The sequence below is a fragment of the Astyanax mexicanus genome, chromosome 17 (assembly GCF_023375975.1).
Source record: "Astyanax mexicanus isolate ESR-SI-001 chromosome 17, AstMex3_surface, whole genome shotgun sequence".
Taxonomy (NCBI): Eukaryota; Metazoa; Chordata; class Actinopteri; order Characiformes; family Acestrorhamphidae; genus Astyanax; species Astyanax mexicanus.
Genome location: NC_064424.1, coordinates 13,346,012 through 13,371,003, shown reverse-complemented (window position 1 = coordinate 13,371,003; position 24,992 = coordinate 13,346,012). Strand labels below are relative to the sequence as shown.

Here is a 24,992-nt window from a genome sequence, read left to right as displayed (position 1 = left end):
GTAGGTAATTCAGACTGTAATTTTCTCAGAGGACGTCTGAAAAAACACGTACATGGTTGTTCCGGACAGGAATAAAATGACAGAGGACCCACCCATAAAAGAGAAAATTACCCCAGAACCCCTGAGAAACTAATCCTGTCTGGATAGGGCTAAAGAGTGATACGTGATGCTGAATGTTTTACTTCATGTAATTTATTTGAGTAGAGTGTAAAAATGAATTTCAACCTGATGTTAATCATCTCTTCCTGCAGTGTGGGGGTGAGTAAAGGTGGTGAGCTGTAAATGTGGAACAGCCACCATATCTGGAACAGAATGTCCTTAAGGAAACACTGTATACACACATGCAGGAAATATTTAGATGCCTTTATTTTTGAAAATGTTTATCATCCGACCATAGTTTATTTTTTTTAAAGATAACTCACATTTGCAGTAACAACATGATGAAGTATTTCCTCTGACAATTTCCCAATGTTTTTCTCTCTGTGTTTAGTTGAAATGAGCAGAGAAGACCCCAGATGGGTTGGGGCTTGGTGGCTGGGATTTCTGCTAGCTGGCACCTTGCTCTTCCTTACATCTCTTCCCTACCTGTTCTTTCCAAGAAGCATGAAAACAGAGGTAAGTCTGAGGTGTCACTTAATGGCAATTTAAAATTCGTTATGTTTTGTTCTTACAGTTGTCCACAGAAGTTGCCCTGAAGCTTTCTCAGAACCCCAAAGCTGTATCACTGTCTAATCAAGGATTTCAAAGTTCACTGTTTGACAGCACTCAACTGGAATCTAAGCTTGTTTAAACAATTCTAGAGACTGAATCATCTGTCAGTTTTTACAGTTAATGTTATTGTTGACTGTTGGCAGTGCTGACAGGCGTTTGTATGTGTGCCAGATAAAAAGGAAAGTGCAAAAAAGACACGTTGCTTTGTTATATAAGTCCTTGCTAGCCCTCTTGTACAAGAGAAGAGAAAGCATAGCAAGAAATATGAGAAACTCTGAGATATCCAGTCATTTGGTAGAGCACTCGTTTTTCTTGCCAACTCTTGCTCAACAGATGGATGATTGAGTATCACGCTAACCTCCCATGCAAAAGCGGGAAGTGTATATGCATGCAGGCATGCCAGTGACGCATATTCCCCTGGGAACAGGTTCATCACCACCACCGGTTGTGTAAAGCACATTTAGTACATTTTGTAAGCATTATGGCACCCATGTAAAAACAGTTGTGCACCCCCTTGTTCATGCTTACGTGTTACATTTTTTTTCTGGCATGCAGAGTGTGTACTTTTGGGGAAAAAAACTGTGTTGCACAATAGTATGTTTTGCAAAGAACTTTTTGGATGTTCTCCGCAGCTGTTGGATCCTTGTATCTGTTAATATTCCCAAAGTAATATTGCATTTAGCTTTAGTAAGGAAAGGAAACAGGGGGGAAGTGCCTTAGGGAGAAAGGAAGCACATTTTTGGCAAATGTGATTTTTTAAGAAAGAATAAGGTTGCCAACTCAGACAGGATGGACCTTCTATTTAAAGAAGTAAAGTGACTGTTTTTTAGGAACTAAATATACTAAATAAACACTCAAGCTATGTTAAAACTCCCAGTCCAAATCAGATTTTTGGCATATGCAGATCAACTGATTTTAATCCAGATTGATTTATGATAGTCTGGACATCCAGAAACCCAAGACAAGCTAATTGGACCCAAGCCAGGTTTGACATGTAGTTCATTGGATAAGTACACATCTGTTTCAGTGTAAATGCTCAAAACAGATTTCAATTTTTTTTTTGTGTCTATCATCCAAAACGGTAAAAAGGATGAAACCAACCTTGTTACCACAGCAACCCCAGTGGATATGTCTGTATATGTCCAGACATCCAAACAGATCACCAGCAAATAACAGTGGACCAGTCATCTCAACAAATTAGATTTGCCTACAGTATGAACGTAACCCAAGATAACATCCAGCAGTAAAAATGATAATAGTGAAAAAGTTTGCTTTACAACTTAATTGTGTGGCAACTCTTTAAAATCTCTAAAATCCACAAAGCAACATTATTCTCATATCAACATTATTCTACTTAAAGTATACTTCGATAACCCTTTCTATGAATGTCATCTCTATACCACTCTATAAACATACTCATAACACATTATAATGCATTATATATGGCTTTGCATATTTATAAAAATGTATAACCCATCATAGCTTATAGTTTATTATGCATTATGAATTGCATGCATTAATAGCTGTGTTTATAACGTTATATGTAAGTCCCAGCTTGCAGAATTATGCATTAAGCATTATGACTAAAAAAGATCCAATTTATAAACACACCCTGTATAATGCTCTAAATATGTTTTTTAACCACTCATGAATTTGTACTTGTCTTGAATATAGTATTAGTTATAGTCAATTATAATGTATTATAACAGGTCTTTGTGCACTCCAAGTAAAGTGACAGACTTTCATTATGGAACTAGATTATTAATGATAGATATATACTATTTTAACATACATATTATAAGCACATATGTATTTAGCACATATATAATGCATAATAAACATGGCTATAATGGGTAATGCATTTTATAAATGTTTATAGCCGTGTTTATAACGACTTATGAATGCATTATAATATGTTATGATTGTGTTTCTAGAGTCTAGTAGAAATGACATTCATAGAAAGTGTTACCAGTACTTCCTTATTCTAATTAATCTATATATTTTTTTCTTTACAGGAAAAATCTAACACCCAAATGGAGCCCACATCAGAGAAGCTCATGCAAGAGGAAAAGAAGGCGGCTCAGTCAGATCCGATGAATGAACTTTCACTCACCCAGTTCCTCAAAAGTGAGCAGGAGCACTTCCCTTTCAGATACCTTCAGTCTTTCTGCTGAATGTATTTCTGCTTTAGTCTCTGCTTCAGAATTTGATGAAAGCTTTACATTTGAAATGGAGGCAGAAGCAGGAGACGTGTGGTGATGTCTGTGTGAAGTCATTCTATCTCTTAGCACCTGACAAAAGTGAGAGAAAAATAAGGAAGGAAGACAGAGAGAGAGTAGAGAAGATATAAATGATGATTAAAGTAACATTTAGTTCAAAAGTACATTCTTAATATGTTAAAAAAAAAAACTTTTTACCATTGTTTTAATGGAGAGTATAGCTGCGCTCAATGACTTTGAGCATGCAACAACCCACACACAGCATTTTAACAGACCTACATTGATTTAAACCACATCAAGATCTGTCGGAGTAGATTACATGTGATTCAAATTTACATTGAGAGTGGTAGCCGGTCTTTTATCATGTGTAGTCGGCTAATGTTACTACTATCCTAGTCCTGTACAGTTTGTACCTTTTTAACCCTAAAACAGACACTTTGTGAAGAGTGGAGAAGTAGTAGACTAAGAAACTGGTTAAAATTGTGATAAATAGTACTGAACGGTACATGTTATTAAATATATATGTGTAATATGAGCCTAAACCTGACATTTATCAGCTCTTCCTGCCAGGGTAAATTGTACTTCGAAAGAATTTAAATGTGTTCAGATTTTCTCTAGAGTGAAACCACATGGGTTGACCTACATCAGCTCATAGTTGGCTCACAACCACAATGTGCATTAGGTGCATGTTTATTTTAATCAGCAAATATGTTGATTGTCAGGAAATAAACAAAGGCGCCAACACAGATTAGAGTATAATTGGCTGTTAACGTCACTTACAGTACAGCACTGATGATAGGAGAAAAACATGCCACTCTCTAGGTCAGAAAAGGGTGACCTACATAGTGAAATACTACTAAAAACAGTACTAAATAGAAAGGACATCAAATGGCCATTCTAAAAAATGGTGGTCCAAAGATTTCAGCCATTTTATTTAATGTCATTCAAAATCTACAGCCCTTTCATTAGTCAGAATTATATCACATATACAGCTCTTTAAAAAAATTAAGAGACCACTTCAGTTTCTGATTTTGCTATTTATAGGTATATGTTTGAGTAAAATGAACATTGTTGTTTTATTCTATAAACTATGCAAAAAATATTTATTTATATTTTTATTTATATTCTTAATATAAATAATATTTATTTATATAATGCATAAAAGATGCAGAACTTTTAGACCTTAAATCATGCAAAGAAAACAAGTTTTCAATAAAAAGAAATCAATAAAAAGAAATCAATATTTGGTGGAATAACCCTGTTTTTTAATCACAGTTTTTATGCATCTTGGCATGTTCTCCTCCACCAGTCTTACACACTGCTATTGGATAACTTTATGCCACTCCTGGTGGCAAAAGTCAAGCAGTTGGTGGCTCTTGATTATATTCCAGAGGTTTTTAATTTGGTAAAATCAAAGAAACTTTTTTTTTTAAGTCATCTCTAGTTTTTTTCCAGAGCTGTATGTGATGATCATGATTTTATGATTATGGTTTAAATGTTCTACTTCAAATCTTTACATCTCACACAAAGTTACAGTAGCAAGATTACATCTACCCCGGAATCATCTTTGGAATGGCTGTAATGCAGGCAGATTTATCTCAGTCTTTTTAGGTCTTCATCATTAACAAAAGAAAATTTATCATAAAAGCTATTTTCAGACTCCCAGCACAAATCCTATTTTGGCATATCTAGATTGTATCCAGATTGATTTGTGATAGTCTGGAAAACCAGGAACCACATAACAGCCATTTTTTTGCAAATCAGATCACAAAAATGTGATTACAATTAAAATTGTATAGATGTGTCTCAGCCTCAGCACTTTAGAAGCTCAAATTGGGTTTCAGCACTTGTGATTGATTGTGGACCTATGAAGAAGCTTGGTAGGATATGCGTGACTAAGGCACAGAGAAGGGAGCGGGCAGGAAATAAAAAACAAAAATAAAAAATCTAACATAAAAATACAGTGTACAAACCCAGCTATAAGGGCAGCCTCTGGCTTTATTTTTATTTGGAAAATTTAGCAACCCTAGCACTAAAAACTGACTCTTTCCATTACATTTTATGTATGGTAAAATATGGATTAAATGTCATAATTACATGAACTCTCACTTTCTTGTCCCTCTCTGCTCTTCTTTTGCTCTCAGGTGCGAACACACCTACACACAGTAGTATTTTACACATTTTATCTTGAATGAGGCTAAATCCATCTGTTTATCTGTTTAAAAATTGAGGATGCCGGAATATGATTTTGTTTTATATAAGCTGAGCTGCAGTATTTTTCATTTTCTCCATTTGTTCTCCTTAAAACATTTACATTATAGTGTTTGTCATGCATGCCCCAATACACATTTATTTGTTTTGTCTTTGTCCCAAAAATACAAGGACGTACTAGCATTTTCACATTTGATCAACTGTGATCAACAGAATATATCACAGACCATTTAGATTAATGTGATTACATTTTTTTTATTGACACTACTAATGTAATTCTAAGTTTTGGTGACCTAACATTGATTTAAACATTAGCCAAGTGCAAATGTTGGCCATGACTTCCACAAAAATTCCTCTAAAAATTAACGCATAATAAAAATCTAATAACGTTTTGCTCCTTTTTCGCAGATTTTCCGCACATCATGTGGAGAACTCTGAGAAACCCCATCTTCCTTTTGGTGGTGCTGGCTCAGGTGAACCTAGCTGCAATGGTTGCTGGATTGGCCACCTTCATGCCTAAATTTATTGAGAGACAGTTCTCGAAAACAGCCTCCTTCTCTAACATTATGATTGGTAAGTTGACAAAGAACAGTTCATTGTTGTAATTTGATTAATATATCAATATTTAGAATATCCCTCTAATCGTCATTAACAACCTGCAGCAGAAAATGTAAAGCTCTTGTGGCTTTTCCTCTTTATCCAGAGTAATAAAGATGTTTACTACTATATGTATATATTATATCTTCTATTTATTTTGAGTTTAATGGACCAGTATGCTGCATTAGATGTCTTATTTCTGCAAAGTCAGAAACAAAAGTGGAGTTGCAGTGGGAACCAGTTTTAAGGCATATCACTAAAATCAATGTGGGGTTAATTGACACAGGCATATACTATCAGAGAGTAATCAAGCTCAGAAAAACAGTTTGCATCACATCTAGCATTACAGCTAAACTGCTTCAACACTGCAGAGGCTGATGCTTTGTCTGTTAGCATTGCAGCTTTAACTCAGCTATGCTCAGCTGTTAGCATCGCAGCTAACCCACTTTCTAGGGTTCACACTAACACAGGCTTAGAATTACCTATAGAAATAACAGTGACACTGCGATACATCCTGAGACAGTTATCATACCCTGAAAATCTTGTTGAAATCATCATATCAACATGTCACCAGATTTTCACTGAATAAAGATAGTTGTGTCCCCTCAGTAAATTATTTTGTCTCCTGGTCTAATTGACCCTGCCGCAGGGCCAGGCTTCTTTACAAATGAAAGTTTTTTCCCAGATTCTTTCTACCCTCATGGCAGTCATTAGCAATAGCCTAGTTCTTTGTTTAGTAACACGAGGTTTCGACACACAAGGCACACACTATATTAGTACAAGCCGAAACTATAATCTTGCAAAGCAGAACCCAAAAATCATTTACAGATGTTCACTTTGGAAGCAAAGCTTGCTTTGTTAAAGAAAGGCTGATTTGTATGAGGCTGTGAGGGTGCCCTTTGGCCTACACACAACATAGGCCAGTTTGATCACATGACTGTTTGTGCTTTCAGGTGGTTTCAGTATTCCATCAGCAATGTGTGGCATCATGGCTGGAGGCATGATCCTGCGCAGACTGAATCTCTCTATCAGAGCCTCAGCAGCTATGTGCACCGCCGCTGTGCTGGTGGCTATTATTTTCGCCATGCCACTTCTCTTCTTCGGGTGTCAGACGCAGAGAATTGCTGGAGTCTTCCCTGCTAAGTGAGTCTCCTTTAGTCTTGATGTTTCCAGTTTGTTAGGGTAGATGTGCAATTTACACTGGTATGCAAAAAAATAATTGGATAGCAGTACATACAGTAAATTGACCATGACAATGAAGTGTTGGAAGTGCCCACACTTTGTAAGAGTGTAAGATGTTATTTTGAAAGTTAGGTGGCCAACGTGTTCATGGCAAGGCTACACCTAATTTGAATGAGGCCTGATATTGCACAATTAATGGGACATAGAATTTTCAAAGTTATTTGAGCATTTAACATTCCTCGACCTCCAGTGTCACCTGTGTACTTGGAATACTTTGTTGAAGGCATTACCACCCCCAGTGGACAGCACAGTGTGGAGGTAATGATTTCGACTGCCAGCATCTGGCTAGATATGTCAGTGTGAACTGAAAAGCAGATATGGCAAAAGTCATGATACAGGATTCTGGTCTCATGTCACATGACATTCTGTATATTAGTGTACCATTTCAGTTCCGACTAAAAATGGTGATTGTCCAGAGTAACCACAGTGCATTTAGGGAGATAGATATTGTGCCTAGATGAGAACAGTGTATCTGTCCTTGCCTACACTGATGTCTTGACTAGCCCAGTGGGCATTTTATGTGCATATTTGATTAAATAAAAACAAAAAACAACTTGTTTGCCACTCAAGAAGGAAAAACTTTCCAGCCTGTTACTATTAATTTTTTTTTTGCAAGCAGCATTCTCATGCGAATCAAAACACATCACTTTAATATCAATTTAATATTCATTGTTAGCTGTGCAGACAGATGAAAACATGATTTTATCTTGATCACAGAAAATGACCAAGACAGTGAAATCATAAAACAAATTTTAATATTTACGAGTATTTCTAATGAAGTGCCAATTTATAGTAAGTGCTACTTAATACACAAATACCACTTCCTTCTTAACACAGAAATATTTTTATTATGGATATTGTAATTATATATGTAAAATAAAGTAAGTTCATTGTTTATTTATATTCAAATGTGTATTATATTCAAATATTTTGTGAGCTATGGTCAAGTACCAGTTGAATTCCAAACTTCAGAGAAGGAACTGTTTGTAAGTTGGGGGGGATGGGGGGGCAGTGCGTAATTCAAAATTTAATATAAATAAAAAGAAAACTATAAAGTAAGTCCTATTCGACTTCTTAGCAGCCCTGTGTTTACACCGCTAAAGTGAATAATGGCTGGAAGTTGGGGCCAAATTGGGTACAATGATTAATTTGCTTTAAAAAAGCAGTTGTTAAACTTTTCAGATTTATTGTATGCGTCAATTTAACAGCACTTATTTGCACATATTAGGAAATTTGAAAAGGGTTGAAGGGTTAAACAGTGTTAAAGACTTGCAGTGAGCACGATTTAGTTAAGTTGTAAAAGAATCAGTAAGTGAAAGTAAAAGGTACTCTGTAACTAGGTCAGGGTTACATCTCATGTCAGAACATCTGCATATGTGAGTAATCTCGGTGACTTTTGTTTGTGGTGTGTCGAAAGTTTACTTCTTTGCCAGAGTTTGTCTAATCCCAGAGAAATTTGTCTGCTCTTCTTTTTTTATGATTTCATTATGTCCAGCACACAAGAGCATAAAATGAACAGAAAGCAGCTGTAGTACTGCAGTGGAGTACAATTCTTAGGAAACCTGCCAGACTTGTTTTGGCAGATCGTTGTAAGCTGTAATGTATCTGGTAAAAACCCCCAGAGAGGGAAAAACGTCCAACAATCACATACAATATAAAATATGTGTAATGAGAAACTTTATATTACAAATACAATAAAATTCTAATACTTTATGAGCTGGTTTGGTTGAAGCAGTTAAAGCCCTGGTTGAAACTTGTATCTCTCTTCGTATTGAACAAACATTTTGAAATAAACTTCCATTTGGTTTGCATGCCAGTGCATTAGTTCTGGCATGTGTTTATATGATGAAACATATATTTGGAGGGCAGTCAGAGTAGTTTATGACCCTGTATCGCTTATCAGTTGTGTAATGCAGTGGTTCTCAAACTGTGGTATGTGTACAACTGATACGCAAAACATCTCAAGGTGGTGAACCAGATTAGTTATATTATTAGGAAATTAACTGCATGCACAAAAATAATCACATATGAAACCTGTTAAGTTTCTATCTGTAAGCAGACCTACATCTACAGTACATTTAAGTCCACACTTATTTTTTTTGTTTTATAACTATAGTACTATAATTATTATCAATTTTATTGGCTCTATCATAGAACCCCCATGTGTTTAGGGCTGCTATGTAGACACTGAAGTTCTGTACTCATCTCACACTCAAGCTTTTTAAGATGTAATTTGTCAATTGCAAAAGCAGGTAGGGCCTGTACAATCACTCCAGTAGGGGGTATTAGGCGGTTTAAGAATTAGGGTTTGTACGGTCATGAAAAATCTGAAAAAGTCATGGAATTTCAAAATAGCAATTTCCAAGCCTGGATAAGTTTTGGGAAAAAAAAAAAAAAAAAAAAGTTTAGAAAAGGTCATGGAAATTTGCCCTACAAACCTTTGTGTGTCTGTTTATTGATGGAGAAAAGCTATTTTAGGCTAACAAATATTTTAGTTAGTAGAGTTAGTTAGTAATTTAGCCCTACATGATGGAGCTCTCAGGACCTGACACGTTTTATAATAATAATTTATCAAATAAAATGTAGGTTTACTGTAATCAATTTGGATTAAAGTTGATAAGTTTTGGTTTTACTGTCCGTGTCTGCACTGATGTTTTAAAAATTGTTTGGTCATGAAAATTTGCATTCAAGTCATTAAAAAGTCATGAAAAAGTCATGGAAATGTATTGGTAAAAACTGTATGAACCCTGTAGTTTGGGTGATGATGGGTGGGAAATGGCTTAAAAAGTTTAAGAACCACTTGCTTCATGTGCATAAGCCACAATGATGAAAAAAAAAAAATCCTAATTACCAGAAAACAATTGTGTAGTTTATTGATCCTGGTAGAATGATCCTGATCCAGCTCTGAAAGTCATGTAACAGCGTGATCCTGCCATAAAGGAACACCATCACATTCAACCTGCCCAAAGACTCCAGGATTCTACTTTATGACACACTCTGCTAAGGGGTTTAAACTTCTACAGCTTCTTACTATATGTGATACAATATAATTAAAATAATGTAATAACTGTGCAAATCCTCTTTATTTCTCTTTTTGTGCAGCAATGAAAACCTCCCGCAGTGCAGTCCAGCCTGTTCCTGCTCCAATCAGGCCTACAATCCAGTGTGTAGCTCTGATCTCATTGAGTACCGCTCTCCATGTCACGCAGGCTGCAAAGTTGCAATCAAAGGGACAGGTCTGAAAATCCTGGTAAGTTACTTTCAGATTTTTTGTACTCTGTTGGCTCATTATATTTATTGCCTGTGAGCTTTTAAGCTAAATAAAAAAATAGAAAGACTCATAATTTACACTTTTAACACATAATTCCTGTATGGATTAAATTGAGGGATTAAGTTGAGGGACAAAAATGCCATGCAGATATCTTAGCCACTGTGACAATTTCTATAAATGCTGGTTCTGTAACTCTATAGTCTGAAGTCTCAGCATAATAATAGTGGATGCTACTCAGAATCCTCTAACCTCACTATGACTTGTGAGAGGAACCAAAACATTAAATAACCACAAAATGATATATATGTTGTAAATCTAACTGAATAATTACCTTCTGTAGTCTTTTATAAGTAAAAACTGTCAAAAATATTGCAGTTGTACAATACTATGAGTAGAACCAATAGCATTGCTGACTCAGGAACCCATACAAAATGGTAGGGTCATTGAAACCACAATTTTGCTGTGCTGTCTATTTTCAACTTGCAATCATCGGCCCAAGGAGGTCTGGGGCATTGGGCTGTAGCCCCAATATATATATATATATATATATATATCATCAACATCAACCCAGTTTAAATATTAGTCAAAGACAACACAGGTCAACACAAAATGCTATTTTTAAATGATGTTTTTTATTATTAAGGGAGAAAAAAAAATCCAAACCTACATGGCCCTGTGTGAAAAAGTGATTGCCCCCTAAACCTAATAGCTGGTCGGGCCACCCTTAGCAGCAACAGCTGCATCCAAGCGTTTGCGAAAACTTGCAGTGAGTCTTTGACAGCGTTGTGGAGGAATTTTGGCTCCACTCTTCTTTGCAGAATTGTTGTAATTCAGCCACATAGGAGGGTTTTCGAGCATGAACGGCCTTTTTAAGGTCATGCCACAGCATCTCAATCATATTCAGGTCAGGACTTTGACTAGGCCACTCCAAAGTCATTTTGTTTTTCTTCAGCAATTCAGAGGTGGACTTGCTGGTGTGTTTTGGATCATTGTCCTGCTGCAAACCCCAAGTTCACTTCAGCTTGAGGTCACGAACAGATGGTCGGACATTCTCCTTCAGGATCTTTTGGTAGACAGCAGAATTCATAGTTCCATTTATCACAGCAAGTCTTCCAGGCCCTGATGCAGTAAAACAGCCCCAGACCATCACACTACCACCACCATATCTTTCTGTTGGTATAATGTTCTTTTTCTGGAATGCAGTGTTTCTTTTACGCCAGATGTACTGGGAAATCAGGAAGGGGCAAACACTTTTTCACACCACTGTGTATATATATATATATATATATATATATATATATATATTTATTTAAATCCAAATATGTTTTGGGGGATTCCTGTAGAGCATACTTTATTTGTATCTGTTGCCAGTAATGGTATCTTGTTTACTGTGGGGATTTTTTGCTGGCTGTTTGTGCAGTAAGTCCTCCTATTTCAACACTTCTTCTTTGGTGTGGGAAGTTGTACCAGAATAATTTTTATTACTGTTCTGTTTCCATAAAGTGTTTCCTTTGTAGGCTGTTGTTTAAGGAATGATACACTGATCATTAAAAAAATAGTTGCCCTCCGAAGGAATCAACTGACGGGAATTAAACTTGTTCTCCACACAAATCTGTGTGTGGAGACACTGTGCTCAGCACCAGTATTAATGGTTTGTTGCCACACATCACATATCCTGGAGTAGTGGTGTGGGGTGCAATTTTGTAAGCTGCCAGAACACCTATGCCAGGGGTCGGCAATTAAGTTTGGCCGCGGGCCAGATATTTTCCAAGCCATTACGTGGCGGGCCACAAAAAAAAATCTGTTTTGAAAAATGAAGTGTAATGGGATGAAGTGCTACAGACTAGTAGCTCTCCAGCCCAGAGGGTTGTTGAACCCAATTGCAGGACAGCTGATCTCAAAGCAGGTAAACCCAAGAAAAAAGGGTCACGGTCCAATACACTATCGTTGCCCCGGCTAGTAAATTGGGACATAGCTAGGAAAAAACGTCCTTATAAGGAGATAGGAAGCCCAAGAACAGGTGGAAACTAAAGTCATGCCAAGCGTGACAGTAAGACAGGGAGGAATGTACACAAAATTTTGTTTTAGGTTTTTTTCCATTAGTTCATTAGTTCATCTGGCCCGCGGGCCACCTTTTGCTGACCCCTGACCTATGCTCTTTATTACAGATGCTTTGACAGCTCCACGTTACATTAATGAGGTCCTGCAACCAGTGGCCCTACCTTTTTTTTTAACACGCACTCCGGTGCACTGTTCCAGTAGGACAATGCTCATCCACATACTGCTGCAGTCTCAAGAGTTTGTCTTGAAGACACAGTCACTATGCCATGGCCAGCTGCACTACCAAGCCCATCCCTGATTGAAATGTGTGGGATGCTGGGTGCCGAGTGGTCCAGTGGTCTAAAGAGCCTCTGCTATGATTGGGAGATCGATGGTTCAAATCCTGATCATGCAGATTGCCATCAGCTGCTGGAGCCATGAGAGAACACAACTGGCCTGTGACTCGTTTAGTGCGCTATTTCTCAATTTTCAGTCACAAACTCGCGTTCTGAAGTGTAATCCAGTGGCCGTCAGTGTGTGTGTGTTTCTCCACGGCTGTGTAGACATAAGGTCAGCGTGTGATATGAACGCACGAGCTTGTAAACAATGTTTTGAATCATTGATTCACTCAGTAAGTCGACTCAACCCAACACCAATCTTTGTAACAGGTAAACCTTGTTTTGAACAATTTTTTGTCATCTGTAGTTTGATTTTTAGTAATATATAATCGATTATAATGGAAAAAAAAAAAAAACATTTTTAGGCAATAATCACCCAGCACTAGTATATACAGCTGAGTAGAAACTGAGTGTGTGGGAAAATTAACCTAGCTAAATTGGGAGAAAATGGGAAAAATTAAATGATATATATATATATATATATATATATATATATATATATATATATATATATATATATATATATATATTTTTTTTTTTTTTTTTTTTTTTTTTTAATAAATGTATAAAAAAAAGAAAATGTGTGGGATGCTTTTGGAGGCACAATCAACTATCAACACTCCACCTCAAGAGTTGGCCAAATCAGTCAAAATTGTAATCATCTGTTGTTCCTGGTAACATGTATCGTCCTTCCAGAGCAGAGCAGAGCAGTTGTTAAAATTATATAGCTATATAGCTGTCTCCCACACCTTCACATCTCAACCAAACTTCCAGCACTGCATGTGGCTCCCACAGCAGACAAAAGCTATTCAGCAACTTCTGTTTTTAAATGCTCCAGATTTCCACACCCTGATGAACCACAGACACGTATATCTGAGATTATAGGGATTAGCTTTGAACATTCCTGTTGACTCAAGCTTATTTGTTAATACAAAAAAAAGAAAAAAAGCTCTTTGCCTGCTGGGTAAGCTGTAAGTAAGACTAAAGGTGAAACATCTTGGGATGTTTTTATTTCTCACCACTGTATAACGTGTCCAAGCACAGATTCATCTTAATGCTGCTACTGACCTAATATTTTTTTTCTTTCTCTTTTTTTCTGTAGAACTACACAGATTGCTGTCTGACGCCTTCAGGCTATGCAGTACCAGGAACATGCGGGAGCGGCTGCTCCCATCTTATCGTTCCTTTTATGATCTTCTCCTCTCTTACATGCTTCTTGGCATCACTCTCCCAGACTCCATCCTTTATGATGATTCTCAGGTAATTATTCTTCACCTTGTTTTTTTAAAAAACTATTTTATTTCTTTTATTTATTTGTATTACTTCTAAGGCAACACTTCATGATCAATTTACAGTACTACAATACTGCTATTCCATTAATATGTTGGCATGTACTGAAGGTACTGCAGTGTTAGATGTTATTTACGAATCCTTATCAACTGCTTAAAAACCCCTTTAACAGGCCAGGATTTTTGTAAAAGGTTTCATGTTTGATAAGGAACATTACTGAAAAGCATAATTGTAATTGTAATAGGAAATATATAAAATATATATTTAAGTAAATCTGCTAATGTCAAAATATAATTAATGAAATCATTAAACTGTCTTTTTCTTGAACTTCATTTTAAAATCAATCAAACAGTTCATGTCCTCCAAACCTTTAGTTTCGTTATGTTTGTCCAGATTTTACATTTGATTTCCAACATGCAGTATTTGGTACTGATTCCTGTTACTGATCTGGAATTATTAAGTGAGTTAGACAGTGAACAGGCAGCTCAAATTTTCAGAAAGTTATTTTACTGCAGAAAAAGGGGTTTTGTATCAACTTCACCTGTAGCCTGCATACGGGTCAAGTCATTTTAAGGGGTTAGGATTAACAACAACAATTAAGGGGTTAACAGTAAAATTAATATATCTATTTATATATATGTTTAGTATTTAGTATAGTTATATAAATTGCAAGTAGTAATGCACATACGACACGTTAACACATGTTCTACAAAGTGAAAATCTTCAGTAAGTCCTAAAACCAAGCCTAGAATAGCTAGAAATGGTCTGCCAGTGTTTTATTTCAATGACTCAGCGAACATAGACAGGATTTGACGGGAAAAAAGTGTTTGTCTGCATCTCAGCTTACAAAGTGCAGCTTTGCCAAATCAGCAGTGAGCGGGATCGTGTTTAAAAATACAGAAGAGGGGCACCAAACTTAAAAACAACCCACCCTTATCTGATCAACAAAACAATCAACAAAAAACATATAGCACAACAAAAGCTTGAAATAAAGAAAAAATGAATATATACTGTATATTGTAGTGAAAATCACTGAATCAGTTTCTCTAATTTTGCTTTTTATAAGTATATGTTTGAGTAAAATTAACATTGTTGTTTTATTCTATAAACTACAGACAACATTTCTCCCAAATTCCAAATAAAAATATTGTCATTTAGAGCGTTTATTTGCAGAAAATGAGAAATGGCTGAAATAACAAAAAAGATGAAGAGTTTTCAGACCTCAAATAATGCAAAGAAAACAAGTTCATATCCAGAAAGTTTTAGAAGTTCAAAAATCAATATTTGGTAGAATAAGACAAGTTTTTAATCATGATTTTCATGCATCTTGGCATGTTTTCCTCCACCAGTCTTACACACTGCTTTTGGATAACTTTATGCCTTTACTCCTGGTGCAAAACTTTAAGCAGTTCAGATTGGTTTGATGGCTTGTGATCATCCATCTTCCTCTTGATTATATTCCAGAGGTTTTCAATTTTAGTAAAATCAAAGAAACTCAAAATTTTTAAGTAATCGCTTATTTTTTTTCCAGAGCTGTAGAAATAAGGTCTTCTTCCACATTACTTTACATAAAGTGGGCTACAGTTGTATGTTTTTCCTCAAAGAGAAATCTGAATAGAAGATCTTTATTTTTATTGAAGCTTTCACTAAAAGACCATGTCAGATGTGCGAGTTAAACACAGCTGGACTATTTTAAGCTGCTTATCTTGGGAGTGAGATTGAACACTGGTCAGCTTGCTCACGGCAAGGCAAAGTGAATTATCCGAGTTTGATGGAGGCATGATAGTGGGTGCTGAATGAATAATTAATGAATTAATGAATGAATGATGGGATGATTGCATTTACAGTTGTGCAGCCATTTATCATTCCTTGAGCTCCAGTATGATGTGTTTACTAGAAACACATAATAGAAGGCATTCCACCCACAGTGAACAGAGCAGTAGATGGTAATGATCGTATCATGACTGGCGGCATTGTCTGTGTAATAAGACAAGCATGTCTGGCAGAAATCACTTGATCTGAGGGTTTAAGGATATCTGCGTAACTTTCACTTCTGGTTCACTTCCCATCCTGGAAATAAATTCCAATTGGACATTTGCCAGGGGATTAAAAAAGCTAAAAACTGAATAGTGTGCACCCAGCTGTAGAAGTCCATAGTTTTAAAAAATATATGATAAGCAAAATGCTGTTATGTGTTAAGATAATAATTGCATTTAAATTGCTAGTAAGATGGATATTAATTGTTTGAGAAAAGCTTCAGGAAAAAAAAAAAACATTGAGTAAGAACAAATATCAATTACTTTGTCAAGCTCCATTAATTTGCTTTGCTGTTCAAAACACATCATGTCCTGATTTCTCTCGTTTGGTTCCCTAAACTCAATGACGCAGTGCAAGGCATTTTATAGCATCATTAGAGATGTTGAAACAAGCAGTTCTGGCTGTGGTTCATCTTGTAAACCTGTAGTTTCAGGCAGACTCATTGGCAGGTTCTGGCACGCCACAAAGAAAAACACTGGCATGTCTTATTTCACCTTAGCTACACTTGTGGTGATTAATGAAGCTCAACAATTGCCTAGGCATAATTACATGTCAATCTCTGTGAAACGTTTGACATCAAAATAGGTGACCTTCTTAAGGATAATGCACAGTTAGCAGAGTTCAGCAGAGTTCAGAATTCATCACAGTATGATTACACTTTTCGTTTTTGGACTTTTTTACATTTTACATTTACATTAAATGCATAGACATGCATCACATGTTCATGGAGTTTTCTAACGTAACACGTCCATTAATATATCACTGCTGTCACAAAACTACCTTGTATCTAAAAATGCCAACCTTATAGGAGAAGCAAAAGAAAAACATTCTTCACTTTCAAATGATGTCAGTGTAAAAATGTTTTTAATTCCAAGTAGTTCTGAAGCATTTCTATTGTTCCATTCAGTTTGAAAATCTCCAACAATTGAAATTATGGAGAAGGACCATGTGTGGAATCTCCCCTCTTCTCCTTCTAACTGACGTACTTGTATCTTCCTGTTTCTCCTAAATTCTAGCTCTCTAACTTCCAATAAACAGAAGCTCTTAGAACTCTGGCTCAACTTCTTTTTATGCCAGGTTCACACTAATCAAACTTTTAAAATTGAAGTTGTCAAATCGTTGTACATTTTACACTACACAACTTATTGTCTTATAATATGGAATATTTCATTCTGAACAATGATCAACACAGGATAACAAATTACACAATCTCTCACCACAAAAAATTCAAATGAAACCTGACTGCTTTCCAAAATCACTTTTTTGTCACAAAACACATAAGAACAGATGTGATGCCATCCAAAAAAACATGTGCTGTATGCTTTATAGCAGCAAATCACACAGAAGAAAAAGAAAGGAATATGGATGAGAGAATGGCTTTTTTAACATACTATGTCCCATGCTCTTATTAGCTGGAGCAGTCTCCAGCATATGAAACCATATTGTCCACATATCAAACCTGCTATATATTTGAAGGGGGCTTGGAGAATCATTATTGCATACTCTGACCACATTCTCAGACCACGACTTTTCACCTTTCACACTTAAGGACTTCTACCAATCAAAAAACACAGTTATCACCAAAAGTACATTTTTTAGAGTAATTTGTATTTTATTTTGAAATTGGTGCATATTTCAATTAAATAAATGCAGTGATTTCAGTTTTGTGTGCTCTTATAAACACGTATTTAGCTTTTCCTTTAGAAAAAAAATTGATGATTGGGACATCCTTATATGACAGTGGTCATACAACAAGCATGGCCACACTTCTAAAGTGACATCACACTGGTGTCAGTGTGCAGCGTAATTTGTTTCCCTTTTTTGCTTATTAATGTTGTACTGACAGTATGTCGACATTTGTTTAAAAACTGTATTTATAGTTTGTTTATATTTTAGTTATTGCATTTTTATATTCCAGTTATTGCATTTTTATTTTTTTTTATATTCCAATAATAGTGTCTAAATATTTTTTTAATAAATGTAATTTTGCTCTTTAAAAGGGTGTTTTTGCTTTACTATGCTTTTATATTATCATTTATATTATAAGTGGCAGAAAATGTTATTTCTGGGCCCCAACAAAAAATATTATATTTCTGACAATGCTTGAATCCAGAAGTTAGGTTTTTTTTTTTTTTTTTTTTACACTGGGTGAAAATTCTATGGTGAATGGACTGAACAGAAGTGCTGCAAAATAGCATTAAAAAGGTTAGTTATGTGAAGTATATGTGGGAGGCATGAGGTTTTTGAGTGACAGTGATGAAATGAAACAAGGAAGAGACTCTGTTGACATATGATAATGTTTATCTGAATGTAACCTTTGCACAGTTACTGACAGTTGCTGCATTTTTTTTTTATTCGTGTGTTTGTTGGTTTTATTTTCTGACTTTTTGTCCTCTCTTTCCTCTAGGTCTGTGACCCCAGAGGACAAATCCCTCGCTCTGGGAATCCAGTTCATGCTCTTCAGAGTGCTCGGTTAGTGTCAAACAAAACAGATACTATAGACGTGTTTTGAAACATAGTAGCTACTGTGCCCATATATTCATAGTAAAATGAGAACAAAGGCTGGGCTTACTGGAATGATCCTGTTTTGATAGTGAGATCAGTTGCCTATTATCTATCTGTATGCCATTCCAGGTTCATTCTGCTTTCTTACAGGCATGACAGCAATTATAAAACAAGCTTGACTAGAAATTTTTCAACGTCTGTTATAGCTTTAATGAATACTGAGGATATAGCTTGTAGAACAACAGCAGGTATTATGGGATGAGTAATGGGTGTGAAAGGTGTGACAGGTGTCTATGAAAAGTAAGTATTTGACTTACTGTGAATGTAAAATATTCCAGAGTCTTCCCAGATTATGTTGCTATCTTATCTTGATCCTCTCCACATCCTCTGTGCGTGTGTGTGCCCGTGTGTGTGCCCGTGTGTGTGTGTGTGTGTGTGGTTAGCTATAGCTGAAGAGATTGTAGTAGGGTCTGGTAGGGTTAGCTTGTAGCCTAGAACCCATTCATTTTTGTAACTCTCATACCAGCAAATACATTACTGTTGCTGAAATCTTATTAAAACAGAAATATTAACAATGACATTAACTGTAACCTTTATTTTATATCATAATATTAATAAGAAAGTAAACTATGTTGCCAAAAGCATCCAGACACTGCTTTTACTCTAGTGTTGCCCTGGCAGAAAAGTAACAGCTGTTTGACTGTGAAGTGTGTGTGTATTTACATTTAAGAGGCCAGTTTCTGAATCTGATTTTGCAATTTATAGATATATGTTTGCGTAAAATGAACATTGTTGTTTTATTCTATAAACTACGGACAATATTTCTCCCAAATTCCAAATACAAAATATTGTCATTTAGAGCATTTATATGCAGAAATGGCTGAAATAACAAAAAAAAAAATGCAGAGCTTTCAGACCTCAAATATTGCAAAAAAATAGTTCAAGTTCCCATTATAAAGTTTTAAGAGTTCAGAAATCAATATTTGGCAGAATAACTCTGGTTTTTAATCACAGTTTTAATGCACCTTGGCATGTTCTCCTCCACCAGTCTTACACACTGCTTTTGGATAACTTTATGCCACTCCTGAGGCAAAAACTCAAGCAGTTCAGCTTGGTTTAATGGCTTCATCCATCTTCCTTCATCATTTTTAAGTGGTCTCTTAATTCTTTCCAGAGCTGTAGTGTATATATCTAATATATAATGTTTATTTTGTTTGATTGACAGCATTTCTACCTGCTCCTGTCCTGTATGGAAGTGCCATTGATTCAACCTGTATTCTGTGGGGAGAAAAGTGTGACAAGAACACGTCGTGTTTGTACTACGACTTAGATCTTTTCAGAACACGGTACGCCAGTTGATGTTCCATTTATTTTTTTGCATCTTGAATTTATGATTCATCATTTTTTTTATTTTCTGCACAATGACTAAACTCAGAGCTTTCTTTTATTTTCAGATTTCTGGGACTGCAGACGTTTTTCATCTTCGGAGGTCTGATGTTTTTCGTTCTCTCCTATGTGGTTCTGAGGCGATCATCTTCAGCCCAGCCGGAGCAAACAGAACAAATAAACTGCTCAGAGAAACCAGAGAAAGAGCAGCTGAGCCAGTCGAATGGACAGTATGAGAAAGTGTGAGTGCTGAGAGAGTCTGTGTGGGACTGCTGTGAGTAAAGGTTTTAGATCCATTCTGCATTGTATTCAACTCCCTAAAATGTGGAAGCCTTAGGCGTCTCCCGTGATGTGAACTGCACATGCTACTGTTGTGCCACACTGTGCTTGCATCTGTGAAAACATTGAACCAGAAGTGAATTCACACTGTGAGGTCAGCACATGTTCTTCGGGAATGTCTGTTTTAAATCTTTTAGGTTTGCAGTTGTTGCAAAATCAAAGAGGAATGGTTTGGAATAACCACATATAGGTTTGTGTACAAAGTGCATTATTAGTAAATATGTGTGAATAGTGCTGTTAACTTCTGTTGAATTACATATTCCCTGCTAGAAATGTGACATAAGCAATGTTGTTGGTGGTGAAGTTGTGTTAAAGTATATCGTCGCTGTCTAATGGAAAACAAGTGCCTCCTAAACAGCAACTTTACAGGAGAGAGATAAAACTTTCTAAACTTTCAGTGGTAGTCAATGTAAAAAAAAAAATTCAGGAAGTTTAGAAGAAATTCTATGATTCCTATATCAGGAAATGATAAAACAGTGAAAGAAACAGTTGGTTGGTTGAAATTATGTAGAAATCTAAAAATCTCCAAAAATGGAGATGCTTGTTTTTCATTGGACAGCAACGATATATACCTTTGGGCAAAATTATACAGCCAAATTTTATATTCAAATATTATATTTCTTCATGTTGGTTGTAATTTTGATCATATCAGTATCAATGTGAACAGTATAATCGAAATGTGTTTAAAAATCAAACTAAAATGCTGAAACATTTTATAATGTGATCGATGGGTATAGATTTTTTTCCAGCTCTAATATACATATATACAGTACTGTGCAAAAGTATTAGGCACTCACAAATGTTTACAGTTATTGGTATTAGCAGTAAGTATTGTAGAGTAGTGAGAAGTCAGAATGTGTTTTTTTTTTATCAGTATAGTTATAAAGTTAGTGAGTTAGAAGAACACAGTTTTGCTTCCTGGCCTCTCTGTGAACAGCTCCACTTTTAATTCACTTTAATGAGGAAGTAATGCAAAAATATATATATAAGCACAGTATAAACACGGTGCTTCTTAAAGGTGAGCAATGGAAAAATGGTTAAATAATATATTTTAACTATAATTACAGAATGGTGTTGTTTATTGGTTTGTCTGTATTGTATCCCTTTTTTAAATACTCACTGCTTCAAATATTTGAGACAGGACATTTTTTGAGAAGACGCACTTTTGTTTCTTCAAAAATGGTTTAGAAATGAGGTCACACCCGAGTGGTTGGTGTTCCAGTTAAACATTATATATATTATTAAACATTATATAACAGTTTACCACAACAGGTTTTACAGTTATTTATCAATGTTTTTGTCAAATCCAACCAAATCATAGTTTTTTGTGTCCCAGGTTATCACTGTTAGCATTGTCCTGTGTTAGGGATTACTGTTAGCAATATCAGTTGATAACAATACAATCTGCAGTATTTTGCACATCTAAACACTATGAAAACATGCCTACAGATACAGGTTAGACAGTACTGTATGTATGACGGACTTAATGAAACACAAATGCATAGAAGTGCTAAAAATCAGTGTAAAACTACTGCTTTACAGCCATTCTTGGACTGTAAAGCTCGAACTCAGGGTTTGTTCTGAGTTTTGACTTTCTAAGCAGGAAATTCAACCTGTAGAATTGGATGAGTTGAAATGTAATCCTTAAAAAATAGAAACTTCCCATATTTAGATATGAATGGTATGCAGGAAAGAGCATAATGTCCAAATAAATAGTTTAATTTCCTTAAATGCCTAAGACTTTTGCAGTACAGCAGTGTATGTATACACTTTTTACCTATCCTCTTTTTATATCTTTTTATATTTTTATACACATATTCTTTGTTCAGCTTTAAGCTAACTGTAAATAGATATTTTTTGATAATTTGTAATAAGCTCTTTGTCTGTATGTGTGTTAAACATTTCCAGTTGTTTGGGAAAAAAAAGCTAGTTGAGTTTATATTAATCCAGAATCACTTGTCAGCATCAGCTGCTGATATGAAATCTCATTTTAACCCGACATATATTCATAACATGTCAAGCATGTTGTTTTCAGCCTGTATACAAAAATGTGAAGTGATATCTTTGTTTAAACAAAGTTTTATCCAGTGGCGTGGGGGTTGTGTGTGTGCTTTGGACACAGTCTGATCGACAGTTGTTCTGTATAATTAACCTTTTTTTTTATGAAATGTTATATATGAAAACATTTTATGTAGTGCACAGCTTTTGCTCACACTTCCAAGAAATGGTTTAAACAAGAATGAGCTGTTAAAATAGAGCATGCTCATCGTTTGGCAGAAGTGCATGTTTTTCTCAAGACAAACCAAATAATAAATTAATCAGAGGATGATCTTCTGTAGCTTTACAGCAAAAACAAAATAGCCTGGCCTTAAGATAAAATCACATAAATACAATAAAAGACCATTTCAGTATGCTAATCTTAACATAACCTTATCACTTACCCTATCCATAATTCTACCCTCTAGAAACTCTTTTCTGTCCATTAAATCCTTTTTTAGAAGCTTTATACTGGAGAAAAGTAGCATAAATAGTGAGTGACACTGTTTTCTCAATTCTTCTTCAAGTACATGGCAGACAGGTTGTAGCTATAGTGTAAACCACACAATATAAAATATGTGCACATTTTATGAGACGCTTCTGAAGAGAACAAATAAAGCAGATGTTTAAAGAGCAGTTCTTTGCAGTGAGGCCACAAAACATTCCTTGCCAGGGTGCTCATTCCTTATCATAGATACCGACTGCCCTGAAACGTTCAGATCCCACATATTTGACTCTAATATTCATACATCCCCTGCAGGCCTTCATCTGGAACAGTTGTGAAATCTTCAGGTCCTACACCACTCAATCTTGTATGTCCAAGCCAAGAATCAGTCAATATCTTTTATTTTTCAATAGGTTATGTAACAGGACCATAAACAAACTTGGATAAGGATATGTTATAACGTGCCAAAAGTAGTAAGATTGTAACGTCTCTATTGTGCTCAATGAGGCTTAGAACAAAGGTCTGTGAAAGTGGGAGTGAGGCAGCTACGATAAACACAAAACCACAGCGTTTTTTTTTCTTTGATTTTCTAAACTGCTGGCCTCATTTACATTGATATGCTTGTATACAGTATTTCACAATGTGTTTGGGACCAGACTTTGATTCTTGCACTTTTATGACCTTTTCAGTTGTTTTCTAGTTTCATACAAAGGAGGAAAAATCTATGTGGTAACTTTGTGGAGAGATTTCATGTATGTATTTACTAAAGCCGATTTTTCTGTGTTTAACCATGTTGGTGGAACAGTTATATAATCTTTAATGAAATGTATGATGAATACTTTGCATTGTCTGTGCTGTTTTTTTATTACAGTTCTAGGTAATCATTTGACAAAGAATGGAAAAGAAAGACGTCTTTATGGGCTGTTGGCCTTGAAGAACACGTGTGCTGACGTTTGATTTACCAAACATTTCTTCCTTGTTGAGCGAAGTTTTATGAACTGTCCAATAGAAATGCTGCAAAAGAACTTGTTTTTTAATGCCTTTAATCACTGTTAAGTAGGGGTGGGCAATATCGTATACAATATATCGTGACACAGAAATATCAAGATATAAAAATTCAATACCTTAATAATAGGGCTGTTCTGTCTTAAAAGTAGTCTATTATTTACTGTGAAGCTTTAGGTGTATTTATTGTATAATTGTTTTAGTTTGCAGTTTATATGCACGCACTAAATATTCTGCAATATTTTTTGCTGCATTATATTATTTTATGCTATATTTTTTATTTTGCCATTATGAATATTTTGTTATAGTATTATACTGTATTCCTGAAATGAATTAATTATTTTAGTATACTATATACTATTTTACTATATCACCAAGTATATCGTTATCGCAAAAATACCCTGAAATATCGTGATATTATTTTAGAGCCATATCGCCCACCCCTACTGTTAAGCTCTATGTCCCATTAAAACAGATGCAAGTATAACAAATACTGTACAGAAAAAAGAAGAATACCTTAGTTTGTATAAAGTAGCTAAAATCTTGTGAAAAACACTCATCATCAAAATTATAGTAGCATCCAGTAGAAAATGACGAATTGCAGTGATTTTCCGAACAATTTCTCCCCAATTTGACAGACCAGTTACCCCATTCCAACTGGTACTACTGATCTAGCCTCACCTGGTAGCCAGCGCAGGTAGCCACCAGGTAGAAAAGATCCCTGTGCTGACCCACATTACATTGTGCTCTCTCAGACTCTGGCTGCTGATGGCAAGCAGCATGATCCTGGATACGATACATTGATCCTCGATTCATAGTGGCAAGACTTTTTAAGTGACTGAAAACTGCTTTACACTCAAACATTGTTTTTAGTCATTTGCGACTTTATAGACTAAAAGTGGTTATTTTTGGGGGAATCCCTCATTTTGAACCTTTGGCAGCACCCTTATTTTTACATCAGTATCTTTTTGTTATGCCTTGACGTTACAGATTATTGCCATAAAATGTAAACACCAACACACAAAACTCTCAGAGCTGCACACAATTACATCCTTTTGTCATTCCATACAGGTTTCTTTCATCAGCACTCTTTCTCTCCTCTACTTTAAACATGTTCTTAACTGCAGCCCTGGAGGCCCCCCGTAAACGGCCTTACAGCTTTAAGTGCTTCCTGAACCCCAGGCATGTAATTAGATAAATCCCATGCTGAGACTTGAGCTGAATCAGATGTTAAACAGCAGTGAAACATTAACCGATGC

General features: G+C 35.6%; 1 protein-coding gene across 3 annotated transcripts in view; it reads left to right on the top strand.

Moving 5' to 3' along the window:
• The window catches only part of slco2b1 (solute carrier organic anion transporter family, member 2B1), a 35,521-nt gene extending 11,955 nt beyond the window's left edge, over positions 1-23,566 (top strand). For all 3 annotated transcript variants that reach the window (XM_007259588.4, XM_007259587.4, XM_049466407.1), the window contains exons 7-15: positions 491-615; positions 2,727-2,838; positions 5,550-5,714; positions 6,692-6,881; positions 10,083-10,230; positions 13,792-13,949; positions 18,424-18,488; positions 19,747-19,867; positions 19,976-23,566. In XM_007259588.4, coding sequence (XP_007259650.2) covers positions 491-615; positions 2,727-2,838; positions 5,550-5,714; positions 6,692-6,881; positions 10,083-10,230; positions 13,792-13,949; positions 18,424-18,488; positions 19,747-19,867; positions 19,976-20,153 — 1,262 coding nt within the window. In that variant the 3' untranslated portion in view covers positions 20,154-23,566. The remainder of the gene's footprint in view (positions 1-490; positions 616-2,726; positions 2,839-5,549; positions 5,715-6,691; positions 6,882-10,082; positions 10,231-13,791; positions 13,950-18,423; positions 18,489-19,746; positions 19,868-19,975) is intronic.
• The last annotated feature ends 1,426 nt before the right edge of the window (positions 23,567-24,992 follow it).